The sequence below is a fragment of the Phoenix dactylifera genome, chromosome 5 (genome assembly GCF_009389715.1).
Source record: "Phoenix dactylifera cultivar Barhee BC4 chromosome 5, palm_55x_up_171113_PBpolish2nd_filt_p, whole genome shotgun sequence".
In the NCBI taxonomy this organism is placed as follows: Eukaryota; Viridiplantae; Streptophyta; class Magnoliopsida; order Arecales; family Arecaceae; genus Phoenix; species Phoenix dactylifera.
Window position 1 is genome coordinate 17,281,403 of NC_052396.1, and position 13,995 is coordinate 17,295,397.

Below are 13,995 nucleotides of genomic sequence, written 5' to 3' on the forward strand. Positions count from 1 at the left end.
ATGGCATGATCTAACCCAACCAAATCCAATATGGGGCAGGGCAAAATGGTTTGTATCACGTCTTAACTCTAATTATAAATTTTTGTCCATAGACGACAGATGGGTACATAGAATGAGATCCAATATACTTTAAGACTAGTTTGATTCGAAAAAAAATATGAGCAATAAAAAAAAAATTATATTTAGTAAGAGATTTTTAAAGAATAAAGATGGTTGTGAACCACCATTGTATCAAAAAATAAAAAATAGAGATAGAAAGTAGTTTGTTTTTGGAACTCAGATTTTTATAGTTCATAAAAAAGAAAAATCTATATACAACATAGAAAAGTCTGATTTTCATCTTGGGATAATTTTTAAATATACCCTTAAGATTTTTAAATAAAATATTAATATATATTTTACATATCTTTTTAATAAAATAAATAATCAACCAAATATAAGTTATTTTAAAATATGTCTTTTTTTTTTCAATTAAATATGTAAAAACTATTTTTCAGACTTCATGTAAGCAGTTTTGTTAAAAAAATATTTCATGAAAAAAATCATTAACGAACCAGACAAGTCCTCTGTATCAGTGATTTTTCTCCGTCCAGGAATTTTTCTAAGAACTATACTGACCATCCATTGTAAAATGGAAGGCCAGGATGGCTCGATAGATGACCAAGCAATCACTGCTGTCCATGAAATAGCTCGCAGGACAAGTACCGTGGTTTTCTGATCGTTTGCTTCCATCCACCGCCGGGGGGAGAGGGAGAGAGAGAGGGAGAGGGAGTAGTGGGTGGATTGTTCCAATGGCGGAAGCTCCGTCCGGCCTCCGGATCCTTCTCCACCAGCACGTCAAAGAGCGCGCCCCTGTTCACGTCTCCAGCCACGCCGACCGAGACCGAGTTCTGGTAAGTATTTCAGTCTCCCTTTCTCCCTCTTCGTTCTTCCTCTCTCGTTCCGTTTGAACGGTTCTCCCTTTCGGTGCTATCACAGGAGAAGGTAAATCGTAGCTTTTGGTTCTTCCAGCCCTAGCAATAGTCTTGGCCGGATCCTAGGTTTCGAGATAAGAGTAGGGGTCCCTGTGGGCTCGTGAAGAAAAAGGAGAGGTTTTGATGATAGGATAATGAGTAAAACAGAGACAAAGTGGTAAAAAAAGGAGTGCTCTTAAAAAAAGTTGGAGCCCCAATCGTTTGTAATTTCAGGGGTTTGTAAGATGGAAAGGAGATTTCTTGCATGAGGTACCGATAGGCGAACGATTTCTGAGGAGAAAAGTTGATAAAATTAGGCCCTGGCTACCTTAAGTACCACCGTGGGAAGATTTGGACTTACAGGTGGTAAAATTAACTTAAAGTAGCCTATGATGCGCTTCTGGGGACCTAATTTCTTGTTTAGGTGATTTGGAAGGCAAGGTGAACTCGAAGTACATTGGATTTTCTTGACTTTATTAGGGAAAGTTAGTTTCATTGTTCTATCCATTAACAAAATACATGTTGTTTTACTTTAAGACCACATCCCAATGACGAAGACTGTGATGATCTTTTTGTAGATTAAGTGTGATGCTCACTTCCTTAGGGCCATCAGCAAGAATTTCATGGTGTTCTTCTTTTATGCGCCGGGGGAGAATTGACCCAAAACATTTTGGTTGAACCATGTGGTATGAGCAACCTGATCTGGAAGCAGGACCAGGTAATGGTGGAAACATAACGTTTTGTGGGGGATTTTCCGATAACTATAATGAGAAAGACTAAATTATCTTGAAACAATGATAATTTTTTGAAAGAGTAAGAATTTAGTGGGAAGGGTATGAAATGAGAACATGAAGCTGACCAGCAGACTTATCAATGTGAGAAGGAATTGGAGGAACAAATTAGATAGTGGTTCAATTATGAAGTAAGGCCACAAACAGAATACTCTCTTTTTTTTTAAAAAAAAAGGAAAAAAGAAAGACCTCATACTTACCCTTCCTATACAACAAAAAATTCTATTTTCTCAATCAAGCAAACTGGGATTTCCACCACATCACTTGTTTGCCCAATTTGCATCACCATTTGGTCTCCCAAGGGCATCTTTAAGATAAAATTTTTCCTCAATGTAATGGAAATTTGGAGTTGAACTTGTAGCGGAGGCTTAAGGCTCACTCCAGGGAACTTATGAAGAGTCTAAGATTATTATCGTTGATTGGCTAGGTGTTTGGAGGGCATGGCATCCTAAATTCCTAGCACCTACATGAACTCTATATGGAATGGTCAAGGGAGTGCTTTAAATTTAAATGTGAGAAAAAAAACCTAGCTTGTCCCACCATTCCAAAAAACTTGCAAAAAGCTTAAATGGGTGAAAAGTTTAAAGGGGGGCCAATAGCTCAGAGAAGTATATCTAATGAGTGATCATATTTTGGAGAACAGTGTGTCATCACTATAACGAGCTAGAGACAAGAGAGAGCATTATCTTGAACATAAATAAGGTGGAGTTTATATGGAGGTAAGATTCTACAACTATAGGGTCAGGGAGAGGTTAGTGATTCCAAGTTTTATCTTGTAGTAGTGAATGGAAGAGAAAAAATTATTTGAAAAAAATTTAAGGTGGATAGAAGGGAGTTTTGGACTAGGATGTTACAAGAAAGAAAATTGACTTCTAAGGATCGATATGCTGTGAATCATGGGAAGCCTAAGTTTAGAAAGTCTTGGATTGTTGAGGACGTAGAGATGAGATTGAAAAAATGTTCACTGATTAAGAAGTGAGACTGCTGGTAGTACAAATCAAAAAATTGAGGGCATTGATCTGAATAGTTTTCATTTTTCACCTGTTAGGATTTTGACAAATTTTAATTAACAAACACAATGAAAATTTATTTAGTACTTTTAATTTTTAAGATAACGTAATTATTATGCCATATTTTAGCTTTTTGAGTAAAATAAACTTACATAATGAAGGTTTGTAGTGATTGATCCCTTTTTGCTAGTGGCTGATTAAGAAGTGAGACTGCTGGTAAAATTGAGGGCATTGGTCTGAATGGTTTTCGTTTTTCACTTGCTAGGATTTCTAACAAATTATCATTTAACTAACACAATGGAAATTTATTTATTACTTTTAATTTTTAAGATAAGGTAATTATGATGTGATATTTTAGCTTTTTGAGTAAAAGAGACTTATGTGATGAGGATTTCTAGTGATTGATCCTTTTTTGGTAGTGACTAGCTTGGATGATGCGTCATTGTCATTCCATGTTGAAGAAAGAGTAAGTGTAGAAATGGAGGATTGTCAATGATGTCAAGTGGATTATTGGTTGAAAGGATGAAGTTAGGATAGGTGTTCTTCTGTTATGGAATCAAAATGTCTGCATAGAGAAGAAGATGAACTTACAATAGTTCTAATGGCTTGTAATGCATACAGCCATGCACAATGGCTACAGAAAGATGACTTGGTATGCAAAATTAATTTCAAAAATGCTACAACAATGTCAACACAAATATTTAATGATATTTAATTTGAAGAATCTGAATTTGAGAAAGGTGATTCGATTGGGCCAGAATTTGAGTTTATGAATGGCATGCAGTGTGCAAGCAGCAGCACACACAAGTCTATGCATAAGTAACTATTTAAAGTTAGTCAGCAAATGGAAATAAGTTGCTTCCACTTCCATGATGATGCATATGGTTACTTGTATATTATGATCTAGGGCAAGATACTAACTTTGAAGTTATGCATCTTATGCAAAATGATGCGCTTCATCATTTAATTCAATTGATGCTTATGTAGATCTTCTATGAAGTTTGAATTATTGAACCTGATGCCATTGGAACCTTGATCTTTATTTACTAATCCAGAAAAAAATTTCTTAAACTTAACCTAATTTTTTTTATTCCAGGAAGTATTTAGAAATGTTATATTGAAGACCGAGCCCCCAGAAAATTTTGCTCTCCAGGCTGTGCAAGAAGCTATAAAACCTCAGGTAGCTATTACTTGATAACAAGATTTTTACTTACAAAATCAGGCTGAGTACTTTAAAATATCTTTCATATTTTTGTATGCTTGTAAGCATGAACTCATGCATGCATGTATGCATACACTTCTAGATTATCTTTAAATCTCAGATGTAATTTTTTTTTTTTTTTGTTGACACCCATAGGTAACCCATTTGGTATTTGCTTTGCTAAAATGCTTTATATATATATTTACTTCTAAGCTGCACCATCAGCTGTAAACACCAGGACAGGAAAATCTTATTATCACTGAATTAAACTAAAAATGAGGCTTAGAAGTAAAAATTTAGATAAGAAGGTTCCTAAAAGATATCATCATTAGAATTCATATTGCTTAGCTATATTCTGCAGCATATCTTGTGATGATTGGTACCCCTTTTTGATAATATAATAAAATCCAATATGCAAATGTTTTTAATAAGAATTTATCAGATATTATCGAAATCTTAAATAAAAATTGAATTCAAATATATTGAAATGTACTTATTAAATGATGTAATCTGCTAAGTTCTTATAGATATGTCTACATTGGTTTTGTTTTATTTCTTATTCCATTTGCAACCAATTCAACTTGGATTCATACAACTTGAGACTATTTGTTTCATGGTTTTAAATACAAGTGGGATGGTGGAGTGTCTCGCCATCCTAAATGTCGGGATGGGACGAGTCAGGAAATAGACCAATACGGGATGAGGCATCCACCGTCCTAAGCATTGGAATGCTGGGCATCCTGTTTCATGAAAAAATCAAGACGATTCCATTCCTCGATATTTAAAACCTGGATTTGTCTATTAACCTTTAATCATAAGTAAAGTTGTGGTTTTCCTAAAAAAATTATTATGTATGGCTGCAATATAAATATTATATTGTATTGCTTATTATTATTTTCCATATCATAATATGTGAAAAATGATAATAAAAGCCATTAATAATTCAATGTTCTTTAGAAGAAATATTAAGTAGTATTGTAATAAGTTGTGAAAAATTGCATTTGAGTTTTGGAGAAAAATTAGATAATCTACACAAAGAAGCATATAATACAAAGTATAATAAGTTTCTGTTGATTTTTTGTTAATGAACTTGTTTCTTTCTTATATATTTTTCTATTCTCCATGTTTTCTTTTTAATATTGTTCTAAAATACGCAGGTTGTGGTCAAAATAACACAACACATTTAATGTAGATTTACAGATGGTTACATAGTTGTGGTCAAAGTTTTCTTTTGGTTTTTTAAGAAAAAGCCCTTAGAACCTATTTTTCTGTTGACGCACCTAGGTGACATGAGCAAGTTGTTCAAGGAGAATAGAGGGAAAAACATAAAAAGGTCCGGCCACATGATAACCTCTTAGCTCCCTTTTGTTGTTACATTTGCTTTGCAAATGGATTTGTCTGCAATGCGTAAGTAATTTGATGAGGGAAAAGGGGAAGAGGGTGGGAGGGGGAGAAAGACTCATGAACTTGTTAGAAAAAATGCTTATTATTTTATTGTTATTTTTCTTTTTATTTTTATTATTTCGAATCTACTTTATTTTGAACTGTTGAACTAGTCCAGGAAGACAACTTTGTGGACCTTTTCTCTCCTGTAAGTGAAAATAGTGGCTCTCATTATTGGGAAAATTCCATTTATTTTGTTATAGGTTCCCATAAAACTTAGTTACATCAAGGATGGCATGTAGATAAATAATCACTTTGTCTATTTCATTTCTAAGACTTCATCATTTTCAACTTGTCCTTTCCTACTTTCGGTATTTGACACCTTGTCCAGTTTCGAGCAAGGTCCACAACACCGATACCGGGAAGTGTATCAGTATATTACTTGTTTGATACAGTATTGAATGTATTCTATACTGAGACAAGCTTTCGATACTTTTTTCTCACTCCTTGTCATCATGCTGCCCAAAATCGGGTGTTACGCTTTGTTACTGGGCAGTTTGGGGTGGTTCTACTTAGTTCAGACCGGTATGGACTGGTTCAAGTTATATCGAGCCGAATCTTGGTAACATACCGATACATTATCGGGGATAATTGGTACAATAGACCTTGGTTTCGAGTGTTGTTGAAGTAGGTCAATCTTATTTTTTCCATTATGTTCCACTTGGTAATTAGAAGAGATTGATTCATTTGCTTGCCATGCAATACTAGCAGCATGAGCAAACATGGTTTTTAAAATTTGACTGGACCTATTGGTTAAACCAATTGGATTGTCAATTGGCTAGGCTTTTGGTTTGAATAGACTGCTTAGATGATTGTTTGAAAATTTGGATGATTTTTTTTTAACAATTTGAATTGCCATTTAAGTTGGCAATTTGTCTGTATTGTTTCAAGTTTGAATGATCCCACCGTTTCTCGGTCTTCCTCCGCAATTCCACTATTCCTCTCCAACTCCGTGGTATCTGTCAGTGATTCTGACTGTGAACAACAAACGTCAAAAGATGCCTCCTAAACCAAATCTCTCTCTCTCTCTCTCTCTCTCTCTCTCTCTCTCTCTCTCTCTCGCTTCCCTCCTTCACCATTCTTACTCCAAGTTCCATCATTGACCTAGAGCTCTGGTAGAGAAAGGTGAGATCACTTCTCTCTTCCCCTTTCTACCTCCACTTCCATCGCAATCCGCTTTCAACGAAGAATTAGCATTTTTTACTTACTGGTCAATTGGAATCACCTCCTATTTTTCCATGACAGTGTTTGACAGACTTTAGAGTAGTCTGATAGAGAAGTTAGCACTAGGCTCACTTGGTTCCTTTGATCCTTCTATTGATAGTGGATCCTAGGACATTAGAGCAGAGCAATCCATATGCTATGCATCAACATTCTATCCCCACTATTAAAATTAGCTTTTTTTTTTTTGAATACTATTTGCTTACTATATACGCTTCATCCGAAGTTAATGATTCTAATTATTTTGTTTTTTGTTTTTTAACTATTCTTTGAAAGTGATTGAAGAAGTTGGTGAAGTTTTCAAAGTTCTAAATATTAGATATTATATATTAAATTTATAATTCTAATTTAATTTATAGATATTTATAGCATCATGATGATGTCATGGTTTGATTCCCATTGACCCAATGGTTGAATTGCTGGTGCATAAGCTGATTATTTTTCCAGTTCGATCGATAATCCAGATTTTACAACATTGTTTGCAAGGAGGGATTGGTGTATCTTTGAAGATATTTTGCAATGCTATGCTCCTAAGGGGACAAGTTCTCCTAGGATGCTGTCCGATGGGTTTAGACCCGGCCTCCTCAAAATGCTTCTTTCTTTTTCTTTATTTTTTTGAAATTGATTTCCTTTTAAATTTCTCAATTTGTTGTTGCAGCATAGAAATTTGCCTTCACTTTGTAACGGCTCTTTCTGTTTTCTTCCATTCACAATGAAAAATCTTGGGCATAGGAACATATGCGATCATGATTGCAGCAAATTGTCAGCCTTCAACTGCAAGGCCATAGAGGAGGAGGGGGGGATGTCAGACACTATTTAGAAAATAAAATCCCATCTTGCAAAATTGAGAGATTATAGGGGAAAGAGAAACAATAATGTGTCCTTTTGTTTCACAATATATGGGAGGATAAACTCTAATGCTGTTTTCTCATTTATAAACTCTAATTGAAAAATAATGACAAAAGATAGAAGGAAATTTTTTAATATCCAAGCTTTATGTTATAAATGTGCATCTATATATGTATTGCAACCTGTAAATACGTGAGTACATAGCATGTACAGGTTACAGACCAATTATATACATGGACATATGTATCTTTGTTTATATATTTGTATGTGTCCATCCATTATGTTGCATAATTTATTCAATGTTCTTGTGCCATATAATTTTTCTCTGGTTGCAGTTCCCATGTTACAACATTTGAATCCTTTATTGACTGATCATTTGGTAATTTATTAACTAACTTTTTCTATTTAACATCCTCAACAGAGACAAACTGTATTGGTCCAAGATGAGAATCAATCTCTGGAAAATGCTCTTCGAGCATTACTTCAAGAACTAGTGGTGAGCTGCTATATAATGTGCTCGGTTATTATTTTTATGCTTTATCCATCAGTCACTGCTTCATTATATTGGAAGAGGATGCAATTATGTTTTTGTTACTGTTCATGTTTCTTTGTAAAATATGGGACTTTTCTTAGAAAAAGTACCTGTCTTTGCTCCTAGCAAGTTGTTCACTATGATCAGAAAATTTTTTCACTGTATTCTTAATTTACATTTTGCAGTTAATGGTAGATAATATGCTCTTGGCGACTCAATTTTAGATGCTAATATTGCATTACATTTTGTATGCTTAGTCAGCTGCAGTTCAATCAGGTGAGAGGACGATGCAATATGGACAATCAATTGATGACGGAGAAAATATTCGTGGGCAAATACCACGCCTTCTTGGTGTGTAGATGTCAATTCAGTTGCTAAAATTTTGTTTCTTCTTGGAAAACTCTTCTTGGTCCATGTTACGGGGCTTTAAATATGCACACACACATTGGATGCTTTAAACATGCACATGAACATTTCCATGTGATCTTTCCTTTTTGTTGGTTGGTTAGACATTGTGCTGTATCTTTGTGAAAGAGGGCATGTTGAAGGTGGTATGATATTCCAACTATTAGAAGATTTAACAGAAATGTCAACCATGAAAGACTGCAAAGAAGTTTTTGCATATATTGAGAGCAAGCAAGATATCTTGGGGAAGGTGTGTAGAAGTTGAATGTTGGAGAGCTACTGTAGTTTTTTGTGGCTTGGTTATCCTTTTGTGATAAATAATTTTGTACAGTTCTTTCGGTTCATGGCTATTGTACTATTGAATATTCTGGTTGGATTGCTTGCAGCAAGAGCTCTTTGGGCGAGGAAAGCTTGTCATGCTGAGGACATGCAATCAGCTTCTTCGAAGACTTTCAAAGGTTTAGTACACAGTAACTGATTTCGTTTTTATAGAGCTAAATATATAATTTAGGATTTCATGTAGTTAGTATCTAATCAGCAACTGTAGTAGATGAAAGGGTTGAAAATTATTCAGATAATCCTAGTCTAACCTGAATTATTTGTTGCATTCTTTGTATGCAATGAAAAAAAATGATATCTTCTATATCTAAGTTTTTTTCCCAGCTCGTTGAGCCCTAAATGTTTGAAGAGTATTTACTATTAATTGAATAAATAGAGAATAAAACGTAAAGTTGTGTGTCCTTTATAATTTCCTTTTACCAATGGTTTCATTTAAAGTTTTTTTGTATGTGTTGGAAATAAACAATATGTTTTTGGGCCAAGAGAGATTATGTGGAGAGGTGTGTTGCAATGAGGCGAGGTTAAACAGAGGAGCATGCTTACTAAATGCTAATTGCATTGAGTTTACATGTTAATGCCACAGAAGTTAATTTAGCATTAAAAAAATGTCGGTTCGTCCTTGATTTCATGGATGAATATAAAACGACACACGCTCATATATATTTATTTATTGCACCGTTGTTTTTACTAAGGCAATTGTCCCTGAAGATAGGACCCAAGTTGCCATCCCTCCAATCTTTGTTATAAAAACTTTATCTCTGGTAAATTTGGTTATTTTAAGACCTCCATCCAACTTTGGACTTCATTATGGCATCTCCCATACTATCATCTCCTACCTTGTCCATTACAACATTGCCACCGTAAAATCACAGTGTGCTTGCATTTCGTTTTCCCCTTCACTCCTTTAAAAACTTATCCCACTTCAACAATCTCCATATGAGGTGCTCCATATCTTTGTAAGCTTGGAGAACAAGACTCTGACAAGGAGTCACTTGGTCTAGAAACTAGATTTAGGTGCCTAACAAGCCCCTAGTTTACCTTGACATGTGAGGATATCCTCAAGCTAGGGAGGCATGGCCTGCTAAATGCCATAAATCTAGACTACAAATTAACAGAAAGTCCTATCTTTTGATGCTTGGATATTGAGGAAAAAAGCTATTAAACAAGTTGCAGCTAGCTCTACATAAACTTTGCCATCAAGAAATCTTTATCAACCTAATACCAGGGAAGTGAGAGCAAATCCTTCCTTTTGTGGGAAAAATAAAGTATTTCTAGTCAACATTCTTTTAAGATTCTATGTGGGTTGTTAAGGTAGTATAATTCATCATGGACCATTTTTCAGCACCAAAAGATCATAGCGTGTGTAATAGGTTATGCCTTTACCAACCTTTCTTGTTACCACTGCAATTGGGTTAAGCAGTGGCTTAGTCACTTATAGAAAATGCTCAAACTTTGATGAATATCAAATTAGGATTTATTTCATGGTTTGGACTTATTCTTTACTGTCAAAATTTCTACTCATTATTAACTCTTAAGTTTGTCATTTGGGCTTGGTAGCCAAAATCTTCTACCCAGGCTGATGGAAAGTTTAGGAGCTCTTTAGAATCCCATTCTTTCATTCACTTCCTAGGAACTTCTTAACCCCAATTCTTTTCAGAGATTTGCTTCCTTGATCTATTATCTTGTGTCATTTAGCTAACTAAGGTCTTCGCTTGAACTGGCCATGGACAGCATGTAACCAGTTACGGTCATCTATCATGTAATAACTTAAAAACAAAATAAAGTTGTAATTGTTTGACAAATTATGAATCTGGAAGTTAAGAGTCCGAACTAGGGTGCTAATCTCATTTGAAGGAACTCTCGATATTATTAGGAACTCCAGTGGGTCTATGTGTGTGCCTATGTAAGTAAATAAGTCAATACATAAATAGACTTGCATAAAAGATTTAACTAATTGTTAGCGGCAAATATAATAGATAGGTTCTCTTATATATGTTAAACAGCAGGCTTCTACATATGCATGATAGTTCACACTTTTACACTGCTTAATTTCAAAATTAGGGAAACGAAAATTTTATAAAGGCACAATTTAAGTAATGATATAGGACAATTTAGAAAAAGAGATTGTGAGAAAGGGAGAACCCATCCATCATGAGAAACTACAGGCGTATACTTGTGGGATATAGAAGTTCAAAAGTAAAAGAGAAAAACTGTCAAGACATCAGACTAAAGGTGGCCACACTTTGTCTTCCTCCAATACCCCTTCGTGAACAATGAACAGAAGATGACCATATAGGGTAGGGATCCCTTTAAACCAACATCCTCTTGTTCTCTTTCTTTGTCCACTTCAGCTTTTTTGGAGGGCCAAAAGCTCTTTTGGATGATTTTAAGATGTTTGGTAAAATTTTTGAAACAGTTTTCTAGCTCCTCTAAAAGCTAAAAAAAGGTATACTAAGGAAAAGCTCCAATTTAGAACTTTTGGACAAAAGTTTTGCTTGAGACATGTTGAGGAGTTATTTTTTTACTCACCTGATAGACCTCAATTTGGGTCTCGATAATAATTTTTTTTAAAAAATGATTTAAAATATTTTTTATTGCCATAATCATGCAATTAAGGATTTTGAGTTTAATGTTATAATGATGAAAAGGATCTTCTTTGTTTTGGGTTTAGCCTTACATTGGTTTCTTTTTATTGCTGCTCTGATATTCTTTGTTACTTGGTAATCACCTATGACCAAGGAATGTGGAACCGTCCCGAACCGGATGGTTCGGCCCATTCCGAACCGTACCGGTGGCCTACTGGTATGGTTCCGGCTTTGAAACCGGTTTGCTACCGGAGCCGGAGAAGACGAAGAGAAAGAGAGAGCGAGCGGGGGAGGGAGGGGGAAGAAGCGGCTGCGGACGCCTGAGGGTTTCTCTTCGTCTTCTTCGGCTCCGGCTGGTTTCTCTCGGTACGGGCCCGGTATCGGTTCGGCAATCCTTGCCTATAACAAATAATTATATTAGTTATTATATTATTTAGATTAAAATTTAGAACTAATTTATAAATTAACAATACTTTATAACAATAATTTTTGATAGTATAATATAATACTACTATATTATAGTAATATTATACTAAAATGCTATTGTAATATTATATTGACATAATATAAATACATTATTACATTATAATGATATTAATGTTATACTATAATAGTAATATAAAATATTATTATATGCTATAGTAAATATAAAATTTATATTTATTATATTATTTAGATTAAAATATCAATATAAATAGTTTATATATTAAGAGTAAATAGTTAGACAATTAAAAGCACTGCAATGTCCTTTATTGTTATTTCTTGATACTAAAGGTACTTTCAAAATAGATGTTAAAGTTCCACAGCACTTGAGAAATCTAGTTATCAAACAACAAAGAGCTTTTTATTGAAAGCTCTATTAGCAAAAGCTCTATCATCGAAAGCTCTACCACCTACAACAATGCCAAGCAGGGCCTAAATCCGTCTTCCTTTAAAAAGTGATCTTAAAAGAGGGAGGGGGTCATGGAATAGGCCTTGTATTCGGTCATGCTATATGTAAAGGGGTTAGGATTTATGATGGAGATGCTTCAGTGATGTTATTTACCTATCAAGTTTATGTACCTAACATTTTTGACTTTTTACAAAGCATATCTTGAATAACAATGGTGAAAGGATTTGTGGATATTTGATTGTTTCAAAGTCTCTAAGATCGTAGGCAAACCAATATGTTGGACTGGCCCAGTCGGCCCAATGACTTGGCCTAAGAAGAACTGGTTTTGGGCTGAGAATTTCAACCTTGATGCTTGATCCCAGCCTAATTTTGGAAGAGCTTAAATTATTCCAGGCCAGGCCTAGCCTGAGGTATTGCATTGAAACAAATGGTAGCCAAGGTTGTGAAGGCAGTTAAGTAGTTTTTCGTTGATAGGGATCTTAATTGCCTAGGCAGACTGCCTAGGGATTTAAGCAATCCTTTAAATGGGCAAAGAGATAGCATAACAATTCTAAAGATAAGATAACTAATCTCTTGTTTTCCCCAAATGATACATATAAATAACCAAATACACCATTATAGCATGAGGGGACTTAAGATAAATCCAAACCGTGGCATGATTTCATCAGATTTGATCCAGCCAAGTCAAATATAAGAGTCATAAGTTACAAGAAAAGCAAATTGTTAAAGTTAACTTTGAAAAGCACAAAAACCAAAAGTTCATAACTCATAATTGAAATCCCATATTTGGATTCTAAAAAATAGAGATTGCAAGAGGGGGAGGGGGGAGAATAGTGAATGAAAAGAAAAAACAGAGGAAAAGAACTGATGGTAGACAAAACATTTGGAGGAGGAGGAGGAGAAGAGAAGAGGAAGAAGAGAAGCAAAAGGAAGGATCTTTCAAATGAGAAGGGGAAGAAGAAGATGAATAACATCAGAAGAGAAAAGGAAGAAAAAAAGAAAAAAGAGTATGAAAAACAAAAGCAGAAATTTGGGGCCCTTTGGCAGTTGGCAACCTTCTGGAGGGCTGTTGGCAGTAGAGTGACTGTTGGAGACCTCCATGAGGGCATCTAGCTGGTGGTGCATAGGTGGATGGGCTGATGGTGGAGGGCAAATCACTTGCCCTAGCTTCGAGTGATGAGGGAGGCTCCGGGTCGGGAGAGATGGTGTAAGGAATGAGATAAGTGAAAACATCTTTTTAAGTTATGCTATTTGAGTATTTTCGCTTCTTACTTAAAAAGTACAATGAGTTTACTTCAGTCATAGTAGTAGAAGTAAAATAAAGTGAGAAATACTCAATAAGAAAAGAACTATATATGTCTTTTAGTATAAGAGTGCCTAGTCAGGCAGTCTAGGCCTAAATGCCAGGCAGTATGCCTAGGCACCTAGGCAGCATTTTTGACAATGTTGTAGGGGCCTGGTGTGGGCATAGCCTAGCCTGAAATAATAACCAAAGATGGACCAGGCTTAGGCCTGGGAAATTTTGGCTTAGTTCAGGTTGTGTAGGTTCGGTCCTAAGCTTTCAAGTCTAAGTTTTCCTTGGGTTAGGGTAAAGCTAACTGGCGTTACAAGCTAAGATTGGATCCTTTTTAAGTTCCTTATAAAGCTTGTGCACAGTTGACAAGCACAAATTTTAGTTTAGAGTAATTGTTTTGGATCTTGCAGTCTCTTGATAAGAATGATTCCTGATGGAAGACCTACTATGATAGTACGGCACCTATCTCCAACTATTGCT

The 13,995-nt window shown here is 35.1% G+C and overlaps 1 protein-coding gene across 1 annotated transcript in view; it reads left to right on the forward strand.

The window, feature by feature from the left end:
• Positions 1 to 719: 719 nt before the first annotated feature.
• LOC103712979 (THO complex subunit 1) overlaps positions 720 to 13,995 on the forward strand; it is a 29,718-nt gene continuing 16,442 nt past the window's right edge. The window contains exons 1-6 of the mRNA XM_008799703.4: positions 720 to 893; positions 3,851 to 3,934; positions 7,890 to 7,964; positions 8,258 to 8,351; positions 8,510 to 8,655; positions 8,792 to 8,863. Coding sequence (XP_008797925.2) covers positions 792 to 893; positions 3,851 to 3,934; positions 7,890 to 7,964; positions 8,258 to 8,351; positions 8,510 to 8,655; positions 8,792 to 8,863 — 573 coding nt within the window. The 5' untranslated portion in view covers positions 720 to 791. The remainder of the gene's footprint in view (positions 894 to 3,850; positions 3,935 to 7,889; positions 7,965 to 8,257; positions 8,352 to 8,509; positions 8,656 to 8,791; positions 8,864 to 13,995) is intronic.